Here is a 10647-nt window from a genome sequence, read left to right on the forward strand (position 1 = left end):
AAAAGATACAAAAAATTCAAACTTATTTAGTTTTGTACGAAAGGGCCGTAGGCCAGTATTGATTAATCTGGGCGCGTGACGGTGATCAGAGGCAGATACGCGTGACAGTTACGCGCGGCGCATCGGGAGCGAGCACACGCGAGCCTGAAGACGGCAGAAAGTGCAGAGTGGAGAGAGAGAGAGAGAGAGCGGAGGCTGCCAGTCAGAAGCTGCCAGCCAGAGACTAAATGGTTCAATTGATTATTGTGTGCGTGCGTCCGTGAGACCTAACCACTCACACAAAGCTATACCCATGTTCTGTACTGTTGCTTGAGCTTAATTAAACAGTCAAACTAAAGAAGAGTTGTCAGCATCTGTGTTTTGACGGACACACCTGGGGCGAAGCTAGAGATCAGAATCAGCCAAACAGCAGTTTATACAGTCCTTTATTATCCCTCAGTAACAAGTTTACTCCCAGTGAAATCTCCTGATTCTAATATCCACATTCACAATTTGAAAAGTAAAGACTGGTAATTTTTGTAATATAATGTGCTTTTGATTGTTTTCTGATTACAGTGAGTGATGTGATGCTTAATCATGCTCGTGCACACATGTGTTTTGTTGAAATTATTTTAAACATCAGGACAGGTCACGAGGACATCCTTCATCTCTGGTTGGAGAACATCATCATCTTCATCAACCTGCTGAGAAAGAAGAAAGTGAAGGGACAATATGACAAAATTCAGATTTCTACAGTGTGAGCCTTGACTAAATCTATATTTGTTTATCCATTTAAATATGTTATACCTTATGATAGTGTAACTGTGCTTATAGTAAATATATATTAAACATTATTTTACTTTACTATTCTCACACACACAACCTCCAGTTTGTGTAGATTGTGGACTTGTGTATTTTATGTTGGTTCATACCTCTTCCTTCTTCCTATTGATCAAAGCTTTGACGGCCATAATAACAAAGCTGATGCTGACACTCAGCTGGAGAGTAGCCAGAGTAATTGATGTGATGTCAATGGCCGTCAACATATTCTGAGAGATGAAAAGAAACATGTAATAAATTAACATTGTGATTAGTTCACTTTAAAATGAAATATTAATTGGTAAACTGGTAAATCATATATTTTTTATTGTCCACAAATCTCATGAAAAGAACAAATCCATCAATTGTTATTACTCACTAGAGCACCAAATGTACTGTATATTAATGCACAGTTGAAAATAATTTATAACAAACACACAATTAAACAATTTATTTGTGACTGATTAGTACAGGAAACAAAGGACTTAACACTGAGTGTGGAAGAAATGGGCTAATTTCATAGAATTTGTTGACAATTAAAAATGAGATAAAGATCAAATAGCAGTAAGTATGCTTACCTGGGCATAGGATGCCACTGTTCTGCAGGCGTCATCGTCATTACCAGCATCGGTCCCGTAGCGGTCACATAAGCTGAGGACAGAGGGACCTGCCAGGTCTCTGCCATGCAGAACAATGCTAATAATGGCAAAGACCGATCCGACAATGTTCAGAAACATGGCAAATCCCACCTAAGAGGAAAGATTCCTTCATTTAAAACTTAAATACAAATACCATTTGATAGTGTTCTGCCAAAATATGGTCTTTACCATTTTTTCACTTTTCATCAATTTTAGCCATTACTTACCAAGACAAGAGTGGGCAGTTGGCCAGCGAAAATGGACATGATGCCAGCAGCGATGAACTGAAGAGATACACCAGACTGATCATTAGAGCTAGAATACTATCTTAATAATAATAAATATCACACGTCTTTCCTACATTTCTAAAGGTTTTTGGTATTGAATTACAAACACATTGCTGCATTTCCAAAACAAGAGACATTACAGTGATATGCTATTATAGTAACATTAACATAACGTCTTCTTACCACTCCACCTAGCCAGCAAACAACTTCAGTACCAGCAAAATCCTCAGCATGGATGCCCATTCGTCCTGGGCCAAGTCCAATGCTGAACAGGCCCACCATGATCTGTACAGTCTGTAAAAGATTGAAATCAATAAAAATCTTATTGTCTATTAATTTCCCTTACTGACAACAAATGTGCAGAATTAAACTAACAAAGAATTGAACGTACTTGGAAGTGTTGTGTGTATCCAAAGCCTGATATATCTTATTCCTCTGTGCTTAGTCCTTATGGACATTGGCATAGAGGAACAAGATAGATCACTTTAGAGACTTAGATGCACACCCAAAACTTAGAGATTGAGATCATTTGTAGTTTGACTCTGAACATGAGACTTGCTGACAATAAGAAAATATAGAAAATCTCCAGCCTAATCCTTTAAAGGTGATGCTATATGTGAATGAATACATTTTCTCACCCCGAGAGCAGTTGTAACATTTGTCTGCAGCAGCCCCTTGAGCACCGAGCTGCACGGAGGACAGAAAATCATCTTCAAGATTTGACACAGCAGTGTTGGCGAGATTCTCATATTGTCAGTCGCCCCAGTGACAACGGTCACTTTCTTGTCTTTCAGGACAGTGGCAGTCATCTTTCACAGTACTGATACCTCACCTGCAACATGACAGAGATGTTTTTGTAAATGTGAAAACTAATGTTTGTGTTCCATCCTTTAATAAGTGTGTCCCGTTGATTTTAAGTTCAATTTAAGCTCTGTGTGAAGTGTCTTTTGTGTCCTCTGGACTTCTGAAAAAAAAGTGAATGAGCGTTGTTGATGAGTGAATTCTTGCCCCTTCCATTGTTGTAGCTTGTTACTGGCAGAAGAAATATTTTCACTGTTTGTCTTTTCATTGAAGATAAAGCTCCTCAGTCTCTGGTATTTTGTGTGTGTGTATTGAACAATGGCCCAGTGAAAGAAATACCACAAAACCTTGGCACCTGTAAAAGTAAACAGTGAGTATTTGAACACTTTCTAACCCAAATATGCAGCTGGGCAACCATGCTCCTTAATAATACCAATAAACTTTGTAGTAAATGAACTCTAAATGTGCTTCAGAGTCAAAACAGAACATTATTTGCTTCAGTTTTTCTTAAAAAGTTTCACAAGACTCATTCTCACATTCACAGCTTCATTAACCAGGACTTGACACATATGAGGAGGTGTTTCAGCGTTCAGCTCAACCAGTATGACATTAATCAGCATCTTAAAAATAAGAGTGCTGCAAATTTAAGGTTCACAAATAGGTTTTGTGTTCTGGATGGAGCGAAATCTGTTTCACAGGAAGGATCTGCACTTCCAAATCTCAAACTCTGACACAAAACATGGGATGTCATAAAATTCACCAATATGAAGAATTAATGTCTTGAATGTCATCCATCAACAAACCTGTTCAAACTATATAATCACAGTTAGATAACCCCCCCATAATCCCCCTATTTATCTGTTGTAGTCTGTAAAACATGATTATCATTTAAAAAAATATCCATATCACCCAGTTTCAGTTTGATGAACATGCTGTTGTAAAATTGATGTGATCATGCATCATAGTGTGTGTTTTGTTTAGAGCCCTTACCTGTTGCTGGTTCAGTGCCACAGACTCCCTCTAACTGTGAAAGTCTGATTTGTGTGAGTTCAAGAAGCAGAGAGTTCAAGAAGAACAAGCGAAGAAAATTATACTTCCTGCTTGATTTCTTCAAAATAAAGGTACTGTTTCCACAAATCTGCCTCCACCCTCCTCACCCCTCCTTAGTTTACTTGCTTAGTTTCATTCAATTCTGGATGCCTATGAGATCATGATTATGTAAATTGATCCCACACTCAACAAAGCAGCCCAATAATATGTCAGACTCTACAAAATACAGTAAAATTTCCCAAAACCACTGTATCTCTACGTGATCTGAACTAATGTTATATTAGCCTCCCCTGAAACTGTTTGGAGCCCCACCAAGGAGGCCCGACTCCCACTTTAAAAACCTCTGTGTGTCACTTAATGCCTTGATAAATAGATAATAAAATTCAGCAGTCTGTGCAATATTGTTGATTGTTCTGTCTCAGTCTAGCCAGCGTGTCATCACTGTGATGTTAAGTCTGGACTGAATGGGAGAAGGATACTTTGAATGTTAAGATGAACTGACTGTTTAATGCTTCGTTGTGCTCTTGCATTGCCACTGATGCCCTTTGTGTTGATTTATCTATTCTCTATCAATACTCATGGATAGCTTGAAGTGGAATCTGTAGCTGAAACATTTGTGCTTGTTACTCAAGAGAGAGAATAAAGACTTTTCTTTTACTATGTGAACCAGTCTAAATCCAGTTGAATCCACATTCACAGTTTGGAAATGAAATATCTAAAAACATCACTCACAAGCTAATAGAAAGAAGTAACATTAAAACATTTGATGTGATGCTTATTCATACTCATGCATACTTGTTTTGTTGAAGTTATTTTAAGCACCAGGATTGGTCATGAGTGGACTTCCTTCAAATCTGGTTGCAGAACCTCAACAAAGAAGTGAAACTTCATACAGTACCAACATGACAAAGTTCAGACTTCTACAGTGTGACTCTTGACTGAATGTATATGTTTATCCATTACACTATTACACTAGAAATCCACCTACAGTCTCTACAACCACCATTGCTGATTACTGAGTGCCACTTGTGTTGGTTAAGTAGTCCAGCAGCTACTAGGAATATTACTACAACTAATACTAAAGATTATATGACGCCCAGAAGAATAAAGCTAATGCAGGCACACAGCTGGAGGGCATCCAGAGTAAGATAGATTGATGTGGAAGCTGTAGATGGACAGAAGCTACATGCTGAATATCTAAAATGCTGAAATGATTGGAGTATCAGTATCAGACTGTCAGATTGTGCTGGTTTCACTCGTGCATGTTTGACCATTTGAAATGTTACTTTGACATACTGAAGAGAGTTTCTTAGTGTTTGGTTCTGTGTTTTTCCTCTTCTGTCCCAAGCTGGCTTTTCCTTTCACTCTTCACCAAATAACAGTTGATGGTATGAATGTTCTCTCTCTCTGTACTTATAAATCAAGGAATGACACTTCTGGACAGCAGAAGATAAGATACCGAATACATTAATTTTACACATTTAACCCTCCTGTTGTCTTCCCGTTGACCGTGCATCTTCACGTCTTACTCCAGCATCCCTACTTTATTTTCTTAAACACCAAAGTTTAAAAGATGAACTCCAGTTTCATCACATTTTAATGATAGAAAACAGATTAAAAGGGATCAAAATGTGCAGTCCTGCTTGTGATCAATCCATAATCTATCCACTGTGAGTTATGAATTAACATTAACAGAAAAATCTGAATAAGAATCATTTTCATACTCAATGAAAGTTGTGTTGTAGCTTCATTTAGAAATCGTTTAGAAATATTCATCAAGTTCAGACATTGATTGTTTGAGCTTTATATTATTTTTATTCCATGTTGATACACAATATTAAAACAGACAGCAAGTAAAACAGATCATTAAAGGTACCATCATGACTTTAATTACTTAGTTTGAACAGTTTGTGTATACAGTAAGCTCATGAAGTGTTTTTTGAGATAGTGTACTTAAGGATGTGGAAGATGTGGTTTGTACATCCATCATGTTGTCTGGGATTACTTCCGCAATTTAACTTGAATGGCTATGAATAATTCTGGTTTTAACATATTTCACCTCCCTCTACAGTTTAGATGAACTGAGTTTAATTTGTAATGAAAAATCCCATTTCAAAAACATAATTCACCTGCAAGAACAATTACAAACACATACACAAAAAAAGGTATAGATTTTATATATATGTAATATAACATTGTCTTGGTTACTTTCAGCAAGTGCTTATATGTAGTCATTAATCCACATGTTGAAATTATTTTAAGCACCAGGACTGACCAGAGGGACGTCTTTCAACTCGGCCTGGTGATCTTCAACATATCTGCCACCCTGTTGACACAAAACAAAAGTAACGTTCATTAAAACAGATATTAATCATTAATCGCTCTACACGTTTACTCTTTACTTGAGAAATTCAGCTGTTGTAATTTTTATCTCTTACAACTACAGTATGTTTTCCTTCTGCTCCTACTGTTGCTACTCCTGTTGCTACTCCAGTTGCTCGTAATGCTTTGCTTTTTCTTTGTGAATATACCACCCAGCTTTCCTCTAACTAATGTGAGCTGAGTGTAGCTTTGTGTGCATTGCTGTGGTTCATACCTCTCTTTCCTTCTCACACAAAGCCTTGATGCCCAGAACAGAAAACCTAATGTTGACACACAGCTGAAGAACAGCGACGGCGATCAGCGTAATGTCCATGGATCTCAACAATCTCTGATGGATACAAAATTGAAACGTTTTTAAATGAATGTAATTCAAATCCATATCAATTCATATTTAAACTTTGCAGCTTAATCTAAGCATGCATGATTTAATGAGCACAAAATACAGCACAGTGCAGAGATGTTTACAATGTGGAGCTGCCAAAGTCACTTCAAATCAAATTGTCAAGTTGGGCAATGATTCATTTTTAGGATTTTCGTTTGAATTTTACACTGTACAACATCATGCAGGAATTTAATGGAATCAAGTCATCTTTTTTCATTAATTTAAATATCCAAGTTTATGTAAGTTGTATGAATTTTATGAGTTACAACTCTCAAGAGATCTTTTTGTTTTTCTGTACTTTTGAAGAAAACATACATAATGGAAGCTTGCTGTATAAGACACATTAAGCATTAAGTCAGGTGGGCTGTAACGACTGCAAACACCTAAGTGTCAGACCTTTGGCTATAGTAGATAAGACATCAAAAGCAAACTGACCATCTTTTGACCCAGTAGGGGGTCAGCACATGATATCAGTAGTCTTTGAAGGGTTTCTGTCTTTTGTTACTTTACGACTTATGTCTACTGTCTTATTCAAATTCCACTGGGAGGTACTGTACTGTATAAAAGCTGAAACTAGTTGTTGCTTGGCAGAACGACTGTGTGTCCTTCTCCATGCTGGCGTGTACTGTACTGAGTAAAAGAGAAAGATTCATCACTCCATCGTATGTGCTTTTCTTCAGATAAACTTCTTTTACAAAAATTCTATTACAGTTGTTTCTTTGCATATGAAACAATGTGATGGACGTTAATATAAAATCAATTCACTGTCCCTGTAAGAGAGAAAAAACATCATACAAAGTGACTTCAGCAGTTCTAGCTGTGGCAGTGACATAAGTTAATTTAACTTAGTTTTACATTACAGGCCCTCAGATAACTTGCATGTTTTAAGGCAGCGGGGAACCTGCATCTCTAAGTTAAGATGTGTGAGTGTAGATGATACTTACCTGGGCAAAAAATGCCACATTTCTGCAGTTCTCCTGATCATTGTTCCTACTGAGGTCACACATCCAGAGGAAGGAGGAATCGCTCAGGTCAATAGCATACAGCACAATGGCAGTAATGGCAAAGATAGCTCCACAAATGTTCATAAACACAGTGAAGCCCACCTGAGAAGATCATTTCATTCATTTAAAAGTAAAATTCAAACCCTATTTGATAGTATTTTGTATTTTAACTAAGACAGATCACACTTTATTGTACTGACAGTTCACTGCACATTTCCTTCAATTAGTCAATGCAGTTTGGAGGATTTTACTTACCAAGCCGGAAGAAGGAAACTGTCCGGCCAAAATGGTCATGACTCCAGTTACAATGAACTGATGAGAGGTCAGCAGAAAGATCATATTAGAGAAATTCAAGCAATAAAAATAGTGCATTTGTTTTGGAATTGTGCTCTAAGTTTTGTCTTTCAAGTGACAAAATTATTTGGGGGAAACTTTTTACAATCATTACATTTGTGTGGAACTTGCTGTATTTGTAAAGATTTTGATAGCATGGCTAAATACAGCATGGAGACATATTTAATATAATCCAACAATATGATTTTACCACAGCACCGAGCCAGTACGCAGCTCCCAAGTTGGTCAAATCCCCAGGATGTAGGCTTGGCCGTCCTGGTCCGAGACCAATGTTGAACAGGCCCACCATGATCTGCAGAGTCTGTAATCGATTCGAAACATTCAAATCACTTCATCTTAGTCTTAAACATTTAGAAAGCACCAGGTAAAAGCTTTATGTCAGGGGTGTCAAACATGCGGCCTGTGGGCCAGAACCGGCCCACCAAGGTATCCAATCCAGCCCACTTTCCTTCCTGTCTGTTTTCCTTCCTTCCATCTGTCCTTCCTTCCTTCCGCCCTTTCTTCCATCTGTCCTTCTTCCCTTTCTTTCTTTCTTTCTTTTTTCCTTCCTTCATTCCTTCCATCTTTCCTTCCTGTCTTGTTTCCCTTCCTTCCTCCCTTCCATCTGTCCTTCCCTCCTACCCTTTGTCCTTCCTCCCTTTCTTTTTTCCTTCCTTCGTTCCTTCCATCTTTCCTTCCAGTCTTGTTTTCCTTCCTTCCTCCCTTTCTGCCTTCCTTCCATCTGTCCTTCCTCCCTTTCTGCCTTCCTTCCATCGGTCCTTCCTCCCTTTCTTTCTTTTTTCCTTCTTTCCTTCCATCGCTCCTTCCATCTTTTTAATGGTCCGGCCCACATGAGATCAAATTGGGCTGTATGTGGCCCTTGAATGAAAATGAGTTTGACACCCCTGCTATATGTGAATACATTTATTCTAATGTCTCACCCCAAAAGCTGTTGTGACACTTGTCTGCATCAGCCTCTCATACACTGAGCAGCGCTCTGCATGGCGACAAAGAGCCTTCGGGATTTGGTACAGTGGTGGAAACATGGTCTTACTGTCAGCCTTGTCTTTGATCACAGGTATGGACAACGATCACAGCCCTGCACAAACACCTGAAACAAGAAATGGCTATTTATCAGATTGATTCAGAAAAGGGAATTCAAGGTGTCTCCCTTGAATTACGGGATGTTTGACTCAAAGCTGAAGCTCTTAAGTTCGTGCTCATATTTTGTGCTGCTTGTGTGTGTGTAGAGGAGAGTGGGTCAGTGTATGAATGTTTTAAAGTCTCAGCACCTGCCAGAGTAAACAGTGAGTCTAAGGTATCGATCAACAAGCCTATCAAATCCAAATATGCAGGTGTATTATGGCTGTGGTCGCTATCTGGCAGTAAGATTGTACTTATTGTACAACTCACCAAAAAAACAAGACATTGCTTGAAGTTCTTTATTTAACCCCTTCAGTGCATACTGTTCATATTATGACCCTTCACAGTATCCTGTCATAAATAGTCTCTCTTTATTCCAAACTTCTGAACTACAAATCTTTTTTATTCACCTTATCAGTCATTAATACATGGCTGATTAATCCTCAAGCTTTCAGAGAGCAGAAAGTGTGTACTCTTTAGGTTTTACACTATGTGTTTATGCAGAAAACACTCACAATCACACTATTTTATGGTCCAACTTGACCTAACACAAGTAATAGCCAGAGTTCAGTGAATTTTATTTAATGTAAAGATAGCAACATTTTTCAGTGGTCGTTTTTGTTTCAATAAACACAAGTCAAATTTAACCTTAATTGAACCCTTTGTGAACAAAAATGTGTCAGCTACACACACACACACACACACACACACACGTTGAAATACCTATATTGTGGGTCATTTTGTGTCATAGAAATTCAAACTAAAAGAAAGGTGTTTAGGGTGTTTTAACAGCTCTAAGATGTAAAAAAACCCCCAAAAAAACAGGTTTAATTGGAGCTGAACAGTAATGTTAGTGTTAACTCTAATATATGCTGCAGAGGTTTTCGTTGGCAAAGTGACAACAAGTTTGTTTCGGTTTGATGCCCGCATAAGTTTTCATTGAAATGCGTCACTTTCAAAAATCAGTTTTATGAGAAAATTAAAACACTACATGGCATTCAGGACTACGTTATATCGTATTTAAACTGTTAACATCATTAAGGTGTACTTTTATTGATATTAACATGTTGAATCTCTTCATAAAGTTGATGGGTTGTTGTTAAGTTTCATTTTAGAGAAACTGCTTGCTTGTGTTAGTCATCATTAAACCTCTCTCTCTCTCTCTGGTAAAAGGTAGAAACACTAACATCATTCAAATTTGTCTTAATTGACTTTGATCATGAAAATCGTAGCTGGTCACTCATCTGGTTTCCTTGTAAACTCCAAATTATTTGTTCAGAGAACTCACCTGGTAGTAATGTGAGGCTGCAACAGTCTGGCTCCTCTGTCATCCGTCTCAGTTTGTTCAGCAGCAACAATACATGCAACTTCCTATTCATTGTTTTTCAGAGTAAAAGCACCATTTCCACACAAAGATAAATTTAGTCTGATAAGCAGAACCAGAAGAAGCTGTCTGCTCCTTCAATAAGTGTGTAGATGGTTAAGTTGTTTTTTAAAAAAGAAAAAAAAAACCACCCTGTCTGTAAAGTGTCCTAAATTGACTTTGCATTAAAATGTTTAATTTAATGTTTGCATTAATACGTTTAATGTTGATTACTCTCTTAAATTTGAGTTTTTAAATAATTAAAAAACATTTGAATACATAATGTGCCATACAGGCTGAACTGTGTATTAATTTGAGATGTGAAGTTCAATGACTTCATAAAAATTGAACCAAATTTACTCCAGATTAGCAGATGAACAGTCCAGCTGTGGGCAAACTGTAAAATAAGCAGGAGCAACAGCGTTTCATTCCCATGCTGACATGACGATCAAGTCCAACCACACAT

General features: G+C 37.6%; 2 protein-coding genes across 4 annotated transcripts; both read right to left on the bottom strand.

Moving 5' to 3' along the window:
• Positions 1 to 439: 439 nt before the first annotated feature.
• Positions 440 to 3568, bottom strand: LOC128367090 (uncharacterized). Of its 2 annotated transcripts, none has more exons than XM_053327892.1 (7): positions 3515 to 3568; positions 2362 to 2555; positions 1907 to 2017; positions 1664 to 1720; positions 1377 to 1547; positions 912 to 1028; positions 440 to 680 (listed from the first exon to the last, which is right to left on the bottom strand). In XM_053327892.1, exons 2-7 carry the CDS (start codon positions 2530 to 2532, stop codon positions 612 to 614), a joined length of 696 nt encoding a protein of 231 aa, XP_053183867.1. In that variant the 5' UTR covers positions 2533 to 2555; positions 3515 to 3568; the 3' UTR covers positions 440 to 611. The 2 variants fall into 2 exon arrangements, with proteins under 2 accessions (XP_053183867.1, XP_053183866.1); XM_053327891.1 differs by having other exon boundaries at positions 440 to 683.
• A 1808-nt stretch (positions 3569 to 5376) lies between these two features.
• On the bottom strand, positions 5377 to 10158 carry LOC128367093 (membrane-spanning 4-domains subfamily A member 4A-like). Of its 2 annotated transcripts, none has more exons than XM_053327895.1 (7): positions 10107 to 10158; positions 8617 to 8786; positions 7887 to 7997; positions 7598 to 7654; positions 7283 to 7444; positions 6171 to 6284; positions 5377 to 5900 (listed from the first exon to the last, which is right to left on the bottom strand). In XM_053327895.1, exons 2-7 carry the CDS (start codon positions 8719 to 8721, stop codon positions 5832 to 5834), a joined length of 618 nt encoding a protein of 205 aa, XP_053183870.1. In that variant the 5' UTR covers positions 8722 to 8786; positions 10107 to 10158; the 3' UTR covers positions 5377 to 5831. The 2 variants fall into 2 exon arrangements, with proteins under 2 accessions (XP_053183870.1, XP_053183871.1); XM_053327896.1 differs by lacking the exon at positions 10107 to 10158 and adding an exon at positions 9334 to 9364.
• Between the last annotated feature and the right edge of the window lie 489 nt (positions 10159 to 10647).

Source organism: Scomber japonicus, chromosome 10 (assembly GCF_027409825.1).
Source record: "Scomber japonicus isolate fScoJap1 chromosome 10, fScoJap1.pri, whole genome shotgun sequence".
NCBI lineage: Eukaryota > Metazoa > Chordata > Actinopteri > Scombriformes > Scombridae > Scomber > Scomber japonicus.

Bases quoted from the DNA above. Each gene is read 5' to 3' on its own strand.
- LOC128367093 (XM_053327895.1), bottom strand. From the start codon at position 8,721: ATGTTTCCACCACTGTACCAAATCCCGAAGGCTCTTTGTCGCCATGCA. The intron at 7,998-8,616 runs GTGAGACATTAG...AATCGATTACAG, and splicing joins GTGTCACAACAGCTTTTGGG to ACTCTGCAGATCATGGTGGG. The intron at 7,655-7,886 runs GTAAAATCATAT...ACCTCTCATCAG, and splicing joins CGTACTGGCTCGGTGCTGTG to TTCATTGTAACTGGAGTCAT.
- LOC128367090 (XM_053327891.1), bottom strand. From the start codon at position 2,532: ATGACTGCCACTGTCCTGAAAGACAAGAAAGTGACCGTTGTCACTGGG. The intron at 2,018-2,361 runs GTGAGAAAATGT...AATCTTTTACAG, and splicing joins ATGTTACAACTGCTCTCGGG to ACTGTACAGATCATGGTGGG. The intron at 684-911 runs GTATGAACCAAC...CTTCTTTCTCAG, and splicing joins TCAATAGGAAGAAGGAAGAG to CAGGTTGATGAAGATGATGA.